The sequence below is a fragment of the Desmodus rotundus genome, chromosome 8 (assembly GCF_022682495.2).
Source record: "Desmodus rotundus isolate HL8 chromosome 8, HLdesRot8A.1, whole genome shotgun sequence".
NCBI lineage: Eukaryota > Metazoa > Chordata > Mammalia > Chiroptera > Phyllostomidae > Desmodus > Desmodus rotundus.
This window is the reverse complement of record NC_071394.1, coordinates 98,088,895-98,104,004: the sequence shown is the minus strand read 5'-3', so window position 1 is coordinate 98,104,004 and position 15,110 is coordinate 98,088,895. Positions and strand designations below refer to the sequence as shown.

General features: G+C 49.6%; 1 protein-coding gene across 3 annotated transcripts in view; it reads left to right on the top strand.

The window, feature by feature from the left end:
* Positions 1 to 1,873: 1,873 nt before the first annotated feature.
* FGD5 (FYVE, RhoGEF and PH domain containing 5) overlaps positions 1,874 to 15,110 on the top strand; it is a 117,163-nt gene continuing 103,926 nt past the window's right edge. For 2 of the 3 annotated variants that reach the window (XM_053929905.2, XM_053929904.2), the window contains exons 1-3: positions 1,874 to 2,323; positions 9,262 to 9,449; positions 10,636 to 13,306. In XM_053929905.2, the coding sequence (XP_053785880.1) occupies positions 9,317 to 9,449; positions 10,636 to 13,306 (2,804 nt within the window). In that variant the 5' untranslated portion in view covers positions 1,874 to 2,323; positions 9,262 to 9,316. The remainder of the gene's footprint in view (positions 2,324 to 9,261; positions 9,450 to 10,635; positions 13,307 to 15,110) is intronic. The other variant, XM_053929906.2, reaches the window with a different exon arrangement.

Sequence of the window (15,110 nt, the reverse complement as noted above, 5' to 3'; positions counted from 1 at the left end):
CCCAAGTAACACAAATTCTGTCATAGATTTTTCTATTCCAGAGGCATAAGCATTTCTCCACAAAAGATAGAGGCTTATGGACTCTGTGGTAGCTCAGAGCTGAAAAGGTCATTTGAAAGAATTAAGTTCAATTCCTGATTTGGGGAAACTGAGGAATACTCTAGGCCCTTGCCTGAAGTGTGCATAATCTAATTCCATTCCATGGACATTAAATGACAAAAATAAAACAAAACAAATCTCGTTAGGTATATGAAAGTGCTTGAGAGTGTGAAAATACTATGTAAAATAATGATGGGGGAAAAAGAGTTTAACATTCTCGGAGCCTTTCCGTTATCACCTAATGGAAACTCATGCATTCACATCTTCAGTACATGGGCATTCAATTCCTTCTGCGTGCCAGGCACCAACTAGCTCATGTAACAATTCAAATTAGGCGTTCATGCATATCATACATTTTTAGTGAGCACCTCATATACACCAGGAGTCTGCTGGGTAAAGGCAGCCCTCAGGTATTCAGAAACCTACCAGCCTGCCAATAATGTATGAATACAGAGACAGAGGTCAGGGATTAAGTTCTCACCCCAGTGAGAAGCTGGGGAAACTGGGATGTCTCTTCTCTACTTCTGTATCCTTTGAAGCATATTTGGTCCAAAAGAAATGGGGTGGGTCATCTAGGGCAGGTTGTCTCCAACTGTGATGTGTGTACAGATCACCCGAAGATCCAGTTAAAATGCAGATTCTGGTTCAGTGGGTCTGGGGTTGGGCCTGAGGTTCTGTACATCCACCGAGCTCCTGAGTGACACCGATGCTTAGAGCCAAGAGGTGTTTCACCTATGCAATGAAAACATCTGGCTATCTGGGACCACCTGATGGAAAGAATGGCAGTCAGAGCACCTGTCACTCTGGCCCTCCGTACCTCATGATGAGACACTACCACTCTCTGTTCCCCAAGCCAGCCACCTGAGGCTCCTCAAACAGGCCATGTCTTTTCACACCTCTAAATCTTTGCCCAAGCTATTCCCTCTACCCAAAGGCCTTTCCTTTGCTTGAAGCCCCTCCACTTCAGAGTACCCATAAGCTCCTGTGCATTCCTGTCCCCATCCCAGCACTTATCCTGGGAAGCAGAACGGACAATCAGATGGGAGGTCGAGGTGGAGGCTTGGTAGGGGAATCCATATTGCCCAGCACTAGGCATGGTTTCAGGGAGGTGCTGGTCATAAGGTGCGGTGCGTGAACAAAAACAGGCTCCTCATCAACCAGGTCTCGCTTTCAACATCACCTCCTCTGGGAGGCCTTCCTTGATCACCCATTCTCTACTCCAGTGTTTCTCAAACTTTAGCTTGCATCAAAATGACCTTAGAGGTTTGTTAAATACAGGACTTCTGATTCAGTAAGTCTAGGGAGGGTTTCAAGAATTTGCAATTTTAACAATTCCCATGCTGGTTTGCTCATTTGTGTCTCCCATCTAAGCTCCACGAGGCCAAGAATTTGGGGCTGTCTTGTTGGGCGCTCAATACAGAGTCTGGTGCAGTACTGAATGAAGGTCCATGAAAATGAAAATAAAGATGGACGGTACGTTTGGCAACGGGACGAGGAAGTCCCCACAAAACCAATTCGCCGGTTCTGCTGCCCCCGCCCCAATGGTAGTCCCTAGAACCTCACGCGGCTCCCCGAGTCCCCATGGCCACGGTCCCTTTAAATGTGCACGGGGACTCTTCGCCCCTCGGCTCCCTCGATCGCTGAAAGAGCAGAAAGGGGGAAAAAAGCCTTCCTCTTCGGGAGCGGGAGGAAACGTCTAGGAGGGGGCGGAGGCACGGCGGCGACGGCGGAGCGCAGACAGAGGGGTCGCGGTCAGCGCGACGAACCCGGCGCGGAGCCCGGAGCCAGCAGCAGACGCGACGCCGCGCACTGCTCGGGCCAACGCCCCCACGCGGCGCGCTAGCGCCCCCTCCCCGCCCGGCCCGCGCGGCCCCGCCCAGCCCTGGAGGCTCGCGCCCCGCGCCCCTGCTGCCCGGCACCCCGCGCTGAGTCCCAGTGTACGCGACGCCCGCGCACTGTCCCCGCTGCCGCCTCGCGCGCCTGGCGCTCGCGCCCCCTCCCCGGCCCCGCCCAGCCCTGGAGGCTCGCGCCCAGCACCCCGCGCCCCTACTGGCCCTGCGCCCCTCGAGAAGTACGGCGCGCGCCGGGGGGCGGGGCGGGCGCCAGGGGGTGCGGGACCCGCGGGGCGACTATGGAGTGAGGCGCCGTGCGTACTCGAGCTCCGATTGACCGACGGACCGACGGGCGGCCCCGGGCTCCTCGCGCTGGAAGATGAACAGAGCAGGTAGGAGGCTTCGCGCGACCTCGGGCGCCGGGGCGGGGGCGCGGAGAGCTTCGCGCTAGAGGGCCCCCCGGCCGTGAGCTCCAAGTTGAAGCCGGCGGAGCGCCTGGAGCGACGGCCGAGAATCCCGACCTTTCCTACTCTGCTGGGCTTCTGTCGAGATATGGGAGGGTCCGGCGTCCCCTCACTGAGGAGGCTGAGAATCATCTGGGGCCCCTGTCCTAGTCCTCCCGCCTCAGGGACGCCCCCTCAGTCTCGGCAAGGCCGCACCCTGGCCGTGAACGCCCTCATCCCACTCCCACGGCGGCCCCCAGAATGAGGGATCCCTAGGCAGCGGAGGTAGACGCTCTTTTCGCAGGGGTAACCTGGTTGCGACCCTACACCCTCATCTCACTCCTCGGGGTCCCCGCCAGACCCTCGCTGACCCCTCAGGGACCCCTCCTGGTACACGGGATCCGTCCTTGTCTCCCCCACATCGGGGTCTGTTCCTGGTCCTTCATCACTCGGCGGCGGCGCACCCTTAAGGGATTTCCTGCTCCTTCTCTCTCTCCAGACCCCGAGACTTGGAGCTTACTCTCCCGGTAGGACTAAAAAGCCCTAAATCATTTCTCCCTGCGGCACCCCCCGCCCTGGCAGCGGCCCACTCTGTGCCTCGCCCAGGGGACCGAGAGCCAAGGGGACAACCCTGGTGGAGGCTGAGCCGCACTCCAGACGTTCCCTCGCACCCCTCACGTCTCTGCCCTGTGAATCTGACTCGCCAGCTCAGGGATTCTTTGCAATCCAGAATGCGTTGGACAGTAAATATTAGCGATCTTTCCAGAGGAGTGCCATTTAACAGATTTAGCGACTGAGACTCAGAAATGGGCGGTGTCTGGACTCTAGTTCCTGGGATTCCTGGCTCCATCCACGGGGAAGGCAGAAAGTTCCCTCCAAGAGTTAGCAAGGGAAGAGTCCTAGCTAACTTGCTTCATCTGCTTGCCAAGGAGCGATCGTTTCTTTCTCTCTCTCTCTCTCTCTCTTTTTTCTCTTGGATTTAAGCAAAAGGCAGTCATCTCCCCAACCAACACCCTTGTCTGAAGCCGTAGGCCAAAACAGACATCCCTAAAGAAACAGGAAGCCACCATTTTGACTGTCTTAGAACCATATCCTGCTGCTGCTGCTGCTGTTGCTGTTGTGTGTGTGTGTGTGTGTGTGTGTGTGTATTATGGGTTTTTTTTCTTTTTAAACTCTTTAAATGAAAAAAGTCATTGTCTTAGGATTGAGGTGCAGATTGGAGACATTGGCTGGACTGACCTAAAGAAAAAAGGAGCCACTTGGGGACTTAGGAATGTAACAGCCACCTCCCTGTGTCCAGGCACTTTTGTTGCTGAGTCGGTGGACACTTGGACAGTTAGAGTGTGGGTCCCAGGATGAAGGGGGAGGTAGGAGCAGGGGTGCCACTTTGTGGGACTGGAAAAGGCTGGAGTGGGTCCCAGCACCCAGCCTGCCACTCCTTGGAGGAACAAGGTCGCATAGTTCTGGCATAGTCTGGACAGAGCAGGCTAGCTTTTTCCTACACTCCTAATAAAACTCGCTTTAAAACAATGGTGAGAGCAGTTCCAGTTTTCCCACGTTTCGCTACTTGGGCAAGCCCTTCCTTCTCTGAGAATCTGGGGGATGGAGTGAGCCGGAATAAACTGAGAGGCTGGGTTCGTCCCAGTAAATCTTAGCAGTTGCCTCTCTTGGGTTCCGCCATCCTGTAATTTGTCTCCAGCATAAACCTGCTTCCTTTCTCTGTGTGGTGGCAATGATAGAAACCTCACTAATGGTTTCTGTGTGCCATGCTCTGGATTTCCCGGTCATGTAGCATTGTGGTTCACAGACTCCATGGGACTGAATCTCAGAACCACCATATACTTCTACGTGACTTTGAGCAGGTTATTTAACCTCTCCGTGCTTCAGTTTCTTCGTCTGAAAAATGGGGGTAGTAAGCTCTTGGTCACTGAATTCTCATGCTTCAATAAAATAAAGCATCTAAGGTGCCTAGAATGGTGTCTGTCCCATTATAAGTGACCAATAAATACTTCCTAATATTTATTGGGTAATTACTATGAATCAGATACTGCTTTAAGTGTTTTATGCATGTATCAGTTGGGTTTTCACATTGACCTGATGAGGCGAGTACTCCTGCTATCTCCATTTCATAGATGGGAAACTGAGCTGCGGGGATTTAATGGTCACGGACCTAATGGGGAGCCAATATAGAACTGAAACACAGACTGTCCAGCTTGAGAGCCTACTTTTTTATCCAGTGTCTAACACATAGTAGGTACACAGAAATGTTTGCCAATTGACTTTGGTGGTCATCTTATATCTATTATTTTCCTTGAACTTCTCAAAAACCTTCAGAAAAAGGGAGGTATTTCTTCCATGTTACCAAGAAAGAACCTGAGGCTCAGAGAGGCAAAGTGATGTGCCCAAGATCACACAGCTGCCATGTGGCAGAGCTGGGATTGAAGTCCAGGTCTATGTGAGCCTGGGGCCCACGTTCTTCCACCTCTGTCCCATGCTGTCTTCCCATAAAAGCCCTGTCGTGGATCACTGGACTAGCTTAATAGCAGCCTAATTAGAAATCATCAGGCTTGGTGTGGACATTCCAGCAGGCACCCAGGAATGAAAGTTAAATTAAGATGCAATTGGAAGGTGAAATTGGAAGATAATTACTCTTGGAACATATGGTTATGAGAGTTCCAGGGGGAGTATTGTGAACTGCAGTTGAAACAGACTCAGGGACTAAAGGCACGGATGTTAGGGCACGTAAGAAGAGCTGTGAGTTCAATAGGTTGTAGTCGGCCAGAGCAGACCAGACACCCACCGACTGGTGTGGTCCTCTCACTCTACAGATAGGGAAACTGAGGTTCAGGGAGGAGAAGAGACTTTCCTCCAATTAAGGGCAGAACCAGGAGTAGAGATCAGAGCTCTGGACTCCTATTCCCATACTTCTTCCAATGCCCCTTCTAGTTGAAGCTCTACATAGCTGACAAGGGAACAGCGAGCATGAATGTGTGAGTGACAGATATTTAATTAAAGCAAAGAAAGAAAATATAAACTGGTACACGGGGCTAGCTGGGGATGATTTCTATCACCAGAAGCTGTTAAAAATCTCTTCCTCCTGTCACTGTGGACCCCCTTCCCCCCAGTTAACTCTTGGCATCTTGGCTTGAAGGGTACTTGCATTCAAGTTATCCTCAGGCATAGTGACTTGCCAGGAGGTCCTGGGCATTGATAACTCAGGCGGGGGAAATCATAACCCTCAGATTCTGTGATACAGGGAGAGAGAAGTTTCATTCAGCAGCCAGAAGGAGTCAGGAGACAGCAGCTCCATCCGTGCTGGGTTCTGGGTAGTTAGAAGTTAAGTTTAACCCAGAGAAGGAACCCCCAGCTCTGATTTATCCTGTAATCCGCCTACCCCCATCATACTTAACCTCAGCCAAACTGGACTCTACTACAGTCCCAAAGGGCTTTGCACCTAACTGCCTCTGGGCCTCTTCACACTCTGTCCCCGCTACTGGGAATACTCAACCTCCTTTTCAGTTGTGAACTCCTCCTCCTTCAGCGTGCACCCCGGTGCTACTTCTTCTCTGAGCCTGCTCCAGGCAGAGTGCGTCTGAGACTCAGATGATTTTGTACCAAGAGCAGGGGCTCTATCTGGTTCCTTTTGTGAGGGAGCAGAGTTGGAAGCCTTTGCACTCCTTTCATTTTCTTTGCTCCCTCCTCAGTCTCCTTTGCTGGCTCCTTCTCTCTCCCTCCTTGGTCTTGCTACTTTCAGTCTACACTGCTTGGCTTGATGGTCTCACCAGGTTCATGCCTTCCATCTCTGTGATGGACACCTCCAGCCATACCTCTCCCAGAACCCAGACCGGAATACCCAAGGGCCCACTTGACGTCTCCACCATGGTGTGTGAAAGGTAACTCAGATCTAACATGTGCAAACTGAAATTTTTGTTTCCCTCCCTAGCACGTGCAGGCTTCTCCATCTCAATTGGTAGCAACTTCACTTTTCCAATTGCTCCGACTCAAAACCTTGGTATTGTCCTTGACTTTTCTTTTTCTCTTACACCCCATGTCCAAATTGTCAGTATATCCCACCAGCCCTACCTTCCTATTTGGTATCTGACTCTTACTATTTCCACTGCTACCAACTAGGTCTAAACCTCTCTCATCTCTTGCCTGGATTATTGCAAGAGCTCCTCACAGGTCTCCCTCCATCCATCCTCACCTCTTCTGTTAATTTCAACACAATAGCCCGAGTGACCGTGTCCTTCTCCCTCTTAAGGCCCTCCACAATCTACTCCTTCCCCATGGCCCCTGTGACTTCATCTCCTGCTTCTCCTTCTCTCTTGCTCACTTCCTTCCAGCCACTCTTACCTCCTTGAACATGCCAGGTATAGTAGGTTCTGGCTTCCCTCACCTGTTGCAAGTCTTTGCTGTAATATCTTCTTCATGAAACCTGTCCTGGTCACTCTACTTAAAATTGCAAAAACCCTCAACTCCTAATGTTTTTTCATAGACTTTGTGATCATCTGACATCATACAGTATATAAGATACCCTTTGTATTTGCTTATATCCTACCACTAGAAGATAAGGTCCCTGAAAGAGAGTGTCTGTGTTTTGTTTATTGAGGTACCCAAAGATTCTAGATAAGTGTCTGGCACATAGTAGATGCTCAATAAATATCTAATGGAATCAGATTAAAGGAAATTGGATGGGAGCTAATGAAAGTCATTCACTTCGTGGTCAGTTAGTATTTCTGAGCTCTGGACTCAGCCTTATGTAAATGTCTTACCTGGCTAGTTGTCCCTGGTCTCTTTGACCTCAGTTTCCCTGAATTTTCTCTCACCTCTGCCTCACTGGAAGCTAAGAGTCTTGAGTCTCCCCTGGAGAGGAAATGCTCAGGGGCCAAAGGGTCAACTGCCTGCAGCAGGAAACCCACATTCTATCTGGGCCCTGCTCCAGATTTGCTGAGTCACTCCATGCCAGTCATCTGCCCTCTGTGCGCCTCAGTTTCCCCATCTTTCAATGAGGCCTTTCTGATTCTGGCATCCTTTGATCTCAGAGCTGGAAGCAGGGCATGGTCACTGCATACTTATCATTCCTAAGGGCTCTAAGGGGAAGGCATTTTCTTGCAGGATCACGCCTCAGACACCCACTGTAACCTTTCCCGGGGAGATGGTGTCCACAGATCAATAGCTTGATTGGATGAAGGATGGGGTGGGGGTGGGGGTGATGCAGCCAACGTGACGGTCGTTTTTCATGGCCTTTCTGTTCCTCTGTCAGGTCTCATGGTACCCATGTGAAATACCACCTGTTAAGGATGAGATGAGAGTCCCCGCCCCCAAAGAATAATTGCATGCCCATACCTGACACCTGATGTTAAGAGCGTGAAGCTAATATTACATACTATTGTATATCAGTATAGAGCAAGACTTATACCAGAGGAAGATACGGGATAGGCAAATACTGACTTTATTAGAACAATGATAGCTACTGTTTATTGAGTACTTATATGTGAAGGTCTGCTTTTAAGCATTTTTAATGTATATCTTTTTTAAAAGATTTTATTTATTTATTTTTAGAGGGAGGGGAAGAGAGGGAGAAAGAGAGGGAGAGAAACATCAATTTAAGAGAGAAATATCGATGGGTTGCCTCTCACAAGCTCCCCCAGCCAGGAACCAAACCCGCAACCAAGGCATGTGCCCTGATCAGGGATCAAACCGACGACCTTTCATTTTGCAGGGTGACACCCAACCAACCGAGTGACACTGCTCAGGGCTAATATATGTCTTTTAATCTTCACAACAGCCCTTGGAGCGTAGGTGCTACTGTTGTACCCATTCTACAAATGAGGGAATTGAGGCTCAGTTTCATAGCGTGTAAGTGGCAAAGCCAGATTTTGAACCCAGATCAGCCAGGCTCCAGAGGCCCACACAGTGAGCTTAGTTGTTTAAGCTCCAAATTTGGGTGGGTTTTTTTTCCCCCTAATCTGGATAGATACTTTTCTAAATGAGGATATACTTGATTGCTTACGGAAGCAAGGAGTTGGGAAGTCACGTATTACATCTTGAAGATAGTGGGTTATTACCTGGATGGGTGAGGCCTGGGCATTGATGCGGACAAATGCGGATGCGGGTTAGGCGGTTGATGCTGTGGGTATGTTAACAGTGGGTACTTTGACAGCTGTGCCTCTTCTCTCCCTTTCCCGCTCACAGCTACCACATTTTACAGCTGGCAGTGTTCCCGCTCTAACTTTCTCCCCCTGCCCCTCCTAATTAGCTGTGTGTTGGGGAACCAGACAACCAAGTTCATTAGATGTACTCGTACGTGCAAAGTATAAGTCAAAGGGCTCTGAAATGAAACCCTTTTAGGAACAGAGTGCACAGGCTTTGTAACCCTGCGTTGTTACCTCTCCATGCCTTTTTTCTTTCCTTTGGGGCCTCAGCTGAATTTAACATAGTCCTGCCAGTTTGGAGAGGTGTTACTAACTTTGGCTTCAGACATTTTGGTGCCAGAGTTGAGGTGTCAATGAGACAGTCCCATGGAGATGTCTCATGTCAGAGCTGTCCTGACCTACTGGCCATAGCCACCGGTCACATGTGGCTACTAAGCACTTGAAATGTGTCCAGTCTGAACTGTGACATGGTGTATGTATAAAACACACTTAGTTCAAAAAACAATGTCAAATAACTCATTAATAAATTTTGTATATTGATTACATGTTGATCCAAACATGACTCACTGATTACATGATGATATTCAAAATAGTATTTTAGATATCGAGTTCACAACCATATTGTTAAAATGAATTTCACCTGTTCCGTTTTGACTTTTTAATGTGGCTGTGAGAAAATTAAAACTTACTATGAAATGTAAACGTGGCTTACCTTATATTTCTGTCAAACAGCCCTGGATTAGATTCGACTGGGGTTAGATGCTTCAAGGATTTACCTGAGAGTCAAATGCATGGGGAAGAGAAGAGTTTGCTGACAGTCCTCCAGCCCCTCTGCTCCGCCTTCTTTCTGTCACAGCCCGGCTGGCATACCGAAGCTGCTGCGTGTCAAACGCAAGCTTTAGAGGGTATGGAACTGGGAGGTGAGGCTTGGGCTGAAGTGAGATTTATACATCCTGATCCATGGGCAGTGGGGAGCCAGGCAGGTCTTTTGAAATGGATATGTCTGGATGGAGTTGCATTCCCGGAAATCTGCTCTCCTCACTCTGACCCCAGGGGCCCAGAGATTCAGGCAGGAGCATGGGCTGGCTTGTGGTGGGAGACATGCTGAACTTGGAAGTGGGTGACTACTGTCTTGACCCTATACTTGTCCAGGTCCCTTCCATCCTGAAAAATTTAGCTGAAATTTCTCCTCTAAGAGGTCTTCCCTAGCCATAGCAACTCTTGCTTCTTGAGCTCCTATTGCATGTATGTTTGTACCACATCTTTTATTCTGCTGTGGTTCATAGACTGTCACCATTCACAAGGGAAGAGGCCTTTTGCAAACATCCATGTTGTAAAATACCGTGTCATTTCTCCCATGAAATTCAGAGACTGTAAAATTTGGATGTGGGCCACTTAGCTGGATACCAGTCTGCATCATGTGGAATTCAGAGGTGACCCTCAGGAGAACCATACAATACATCACTGTCACAAGCCTTGGGTGTGCCTTTCTTGAGGGAATGAGATAATGGCTGCTCAGTTATAATATTTCAAGGGTGTACGGCTCTGTCCTCCAATTGCGCTGTTAGTCTTGTCTCCGTAACTCAACTGTGAGTAGTCAGCAGAGGTGTTCTTCTCTTCTTGATCCTAGAAGGCCCTACTGTCTGCAGGGCTATGCAGATAGATGCAGGTATTCAATGAATTAACTACGGAATGAATGTAAGCTCTATGATGGCAGCAGGGATGGTGACTGCCAAGTTCAACATTGTCTCTTGGGTACCAGGCACATAGAAAGTGTTTAATAAATAGTTGTTGAATGAATGAGTGCAGTGATCTGCACACCTTTATTTGATGGGTACAAGATGTCATTCGTTTGGGTTTTGTCAGCAGGACTGTGTGTAGAAGAAAGGTCTAGCTACTTTGTTTACAGAATGGATCTTTTGTGGAAGATCAAGGGATTTTAAAGACGATGGTGGAGACATAAACCTAAGACAAAACATGGTAGATTGGGTTCACATGAGTTGGGAAACCATCTTCTTCAATGCTATCTCAAAAGTGATAAGTACGAGTGGAAATATAGGTAACCGTACTTTTTGTCTCCTTCTTTTCTCTATTTTCATCCTTTAGATTCACCAAAACCACCAGTTGCTCCCAAGCCAAAGACTGCCAGTCCCCTCACGCCAGTGACAGCACCCAAATTCCCTTCATCACCCAGGCCTGACAGTCTTCACAGTCCCAACTCCATGTCAAGGGGCCCGAAACCCCCCATCGCCCCTAAGCCCAGGCTGGATACCCCCACCGAGTGGAGGGCCAGTGTGTACATGATCAACAGCTTGAACAAATGCAGCAACGGCAAGGTGCTCTGTGTAGACAGGGGGCTTTATGAAGAGCAGCAGTCCAGCCTGGAGCGCTCCGAGGCTGGGGCTGATGAGGATTACATTGTGGTCCCCAGAGCTCCACCGAGAGAGGATGAACCCAGGGATGGGGACTCTGTGGAGAATGCAGTCATGGTACCTCCAGATGCCACTGGGGAAGAGGAACCCCAGGAGGGAGGTGAGGAGGAGGGGACAGGAGCTGCTGCGGAAGAGGCAGCCCCAGCCGAAGTGGCGCTGAGTGGAGAGGCTGGTGAAGGTGTAGCCCCCATTCCTGAGAACGTGGGGGCTGATGATTGTGCCCAAGACCCGGGGGCAGAGGAGCAGAATCTCACAAGTGAGGAGGAAGAGAAGCTGGTGGAAGAACACAACATGTACAACCTGGAGGACAGGGGCCCTTGGGATGGAGAGGCAGTCTTTCCAAGTGATATCATTCTAACTCAAGTCGATTTGGAGGGTCCAGAAGCACCTGGCAAGGAGCCTGGCCCCCCTGGGATGCCCAAGGAGGCAGAGGAGGATGGTGAGGAAGGCGGTGCTAATGCAGAACCAGGGGCGCCAGACAAGTATGCGGATTCTGACAGGGCCGCTGAGGGGGATGCTGAAGATGCCAGTGAGGAACCCCTGGAGAATAAGGGATTGGCCACAGGCATCCAGGAGGTGGACATAGTCACGGAGAGCTGTGACATCTCTGAGGAGGAGTGTGAAGATGCCTCTGGTAATGGCAACCAGGATGAACCACCTGACCAAGATGAGAAAACTGATCAGGAAGAAATGGCAGCAGCCACCCAAGAGGAGGGAGAGGTCACTCAGGAAGGGGAAGACGCCGTGCAGGGTGAACCTGCAGAGGAGAGCTGCCAGATCATTCCTTTCGAGAATGACTGTGTGGACGACTTCATGACTTCACTCTCAGGAAGTCCGTATGAGTTCTTCCCTACAGAGAGCACCTCTTTCTGTAGTGAAAGCTACTCTTCTTTTTCTGAGTCAGTGAAAGGTTTGGAGTCAGGGCAGGAAGCAAAGTCGGGGAAGTGTGCAGACCAGAACACCGTGGCTGGAACTTTGTGTGACCAGCGTGGTTCCCTGCAGGATGGCACTGGGGAGGGCCTCTCTGTCCCTGATGTGGTGATCTTGCCAGAGGATGAGGATGCCACAGACGATGCGCTCACCAACCCCTATGAGATGGGAGTCGACTTGGTGTGTGGGACTGACCCTGAAGAGGGAGAAAAGCCTGAGACACAGGTGGCATCAGATGCGCTGAGCGGTTATGGCTCAAAAGAAGAAGTGAACTCTGATGCTGAGGGTGGCCTGGTCCCCATTGACAGAAAGAACATCATCTCAAGGGCCAGGCCCCACTCTGGGAAGGTGGCTGGCTATGTCCCAGAAACTGTCCCAGAAGAAAGTGGACCAGAAGCTGTCTCATTGTCAGCCATCGGCATTGGACGTACCACCGAGGAGGCAAGAAAGATGGTTCTATCATTAGAGGGGAAGCCACTGGAAGCCAGCAGGGCCTTACCAGCAAAGCCCAGAGCCTTCACTCTCTACCCTCGTTCATTTTCTGTAGAAGGCCGAGAGATCCCTGTCTCTGTGTACAGAGAGCCTGAGGCATCTGGCTTAGACGACCATCGAATCAAAAGGAAAGATGACAACCTCTCTCTGCCCTGTGTGATTGGCTCCTCTGGGAGTTTCTCCCAGCGGAACCACCTTCCGTCCAGCGGCACTTCAACACCGTCTTCCGTGGTCGACATCCCACCACCTTTTGACTTGGCCTGCATCACCAAGAAGCCCATCACCAAGAGTTCTCCCTCACTCCTGATCGAGAGTGAGCCCCCAGACAAGCACAGCAAGAAGAAGAAGTCGTCCTTTAAGCGGTTCCTGGCACTGACTTTTAAGAAGAAGACGGAGAACAAAGTACACGTGGATGTCAACGTGTCTTCTTCCAGGTCCTCTTCAGAATCCAGCTACCACGGGCCTTCCCGGCTTCTGGAAATTGACCGCAGGAGCCTCAGTAACTCCCCTCAGCTTAAGGCCCGGACTGGCAAGCTCCGGGCTTCTGAATCGCCATCCTCTCTCATTTTCTACAGGGATGGCAAAAGGAAAGGCGTCCCCTTCAGCAGGACAGTGTCCCGAGTAGAGTCCTTCGAAGACCGCTCCCGGCCCCCCTTTTTGCCCTTGCCCCTGACCAAGCCCCGGTCCATCTCATTCCCCAATGCTGACACTTCAGACTATGAGAACATTCCAGCCATGAACTCGGACTACGAGAATATCCAGATTCCGCCCCGGAGGCCTGCGAGGGCCGGGACATTTACAAAGCTGTTTGAAGACCAGAGCAGAGCCCTGTCTACAGCAAATGAAAATGATGGCTATGTGGACATGAGCAGCTTCAATACCTTCGAAAGCAAGCAGCAGAGTGTAGACCAAGAAGCGGAAAGGTACTGTGAAATTAGTTTTCTTTGTTGTTTAGCAAGTGTAACTGCTGAGAGGCAAACTTAGGTGTAGGGGACAGAAAGGACTTGCTTTTTAGCCTTGTGTTCTATTTCTTTCCAGCTGTGTCACGCGGGATGAGTGGCTTTACCTCTCTGAGCCTCAGTTTCGTCATCTGTGAAATGGGGTTCATTGTACCTCCGGGCAGAGTGTGTGAGATCAGAATAGATAGTCTACACGAGAGCATTACCTAAAATGCCAAATTCAGTACAAACGCGAGCATGTGTATTTGCATTACCTGGGGGATATTTCTCATCTGGGCAGATGGCTTTACTGCTCCTCCCTGGGAAAGTCATCAAGAGAGAAGGTTTTGGAATCTTGCCAAACTAAACATCTTTCACCATCAGGAAAATACCCCAAATTGAGATTTATACCTTTTTACTGTGTAAATATACACTCTACTGAAGGGAACTAGAAAAGATAATTTATTCATTTAAAAAGGCACGGTTGCCCTGAGCTAAATTTCTGAATAGAAGTCTTTAAGAGGTACATCCAAGCTGATTTTTCAGGGGGGGATTCATTCACCTTGGAAATGTGAGTGAAACACAGAAATTATTGACAGCAGTGGGGGTATTCTGATTCCACCTTCACCAGACTGACTGAATGCCCTTATTGATCAAGTGGAGAATTGCCAAGTCTTGCTGTTCCTTGTGGATGCAGCTTACAGGTGATGCAATTCAGTCTCGACCAGTCAGAATTAATGAAAAGCCAACATGGTTGTGATTTTAAAGGAGATCCTGACTCTTTCCCCTCGTGTGCACTCGCTTAGCCTAGTCCCACACAGCTGTTGCTGTAGGACTTCCTACGGGGCCTGCAGCAATGGATAGGTTAGAATGACTTGCAATTAGCATTAGCTGTCGCTGGGGTATAGATGCTAGAAGTGTTTGTATGGTTTATTCTCGTGAGTTTTTTATACGGTTCCCCACTCTAGCTCTACCTTCTCCCGACCCCAAGCCTGGGCAAGGCTATTATTAATTAGTTCTTTCTAGGATGAAAACATCTGTTTGCTGGAGCAGAGGCAAACCCCTATACTGTTGGAGGAACCGAGTTTAGTTTGGAGAATGTTGGTGTGTGGGAACTCTTAGAGGGTGAGAGGAAAAGAGCCAACAAAGTCATTGCATTAATAGTTATCAGCAGGATTTGATGAGACCCAACCCTAGGTGAGTGCTTCCTAGCACTAATGAAAATAAAACCAAGCTTTGAAACCATAAAATCTCCATGCTGGAAAGCATCTCAAAGGGCATATGGTCAAACCTCCCACCTCTAACAGGTTTCTCGCTTAACCCAGTCTACTTGAATTCCTCAAGCCACAAGGAACTCACCACCTCCCAGAAGCTTGCCTTCTCTGTTGCTACGTACTCTGATTAAGGTTTTCTTTCTGACTGAATTGAAGCTATGTCCATCTAATGTCCCTAACCCACTCACGCTGGCTCTTCCTTCTGAAGCCGGGGGAGTGAGTTCATTTCCTCTTTTGTATGATAGCCATTTAGAAATCTGCTTCTGTAGAATCAGGTTTCCAGAGTTTTGTGGCCGGAGGGGTCCTTTAGACAGCACTTGGTCCTCTTACAGAGGAGAAAACTGAGGCACACAGAGGGAAAGGGACTTGCCAAGGGTCTCGCATCACCTTAGTGGAGAAATCAGTGCTAGAACTCAGATTTCCCAACTCTTTCAGGAATTTGCATTGAATTATGCGGCTGGATGCCAAGTCTGGTTGTGCACGCAGCACACTACAACCCCAGGACACGTTCCCCT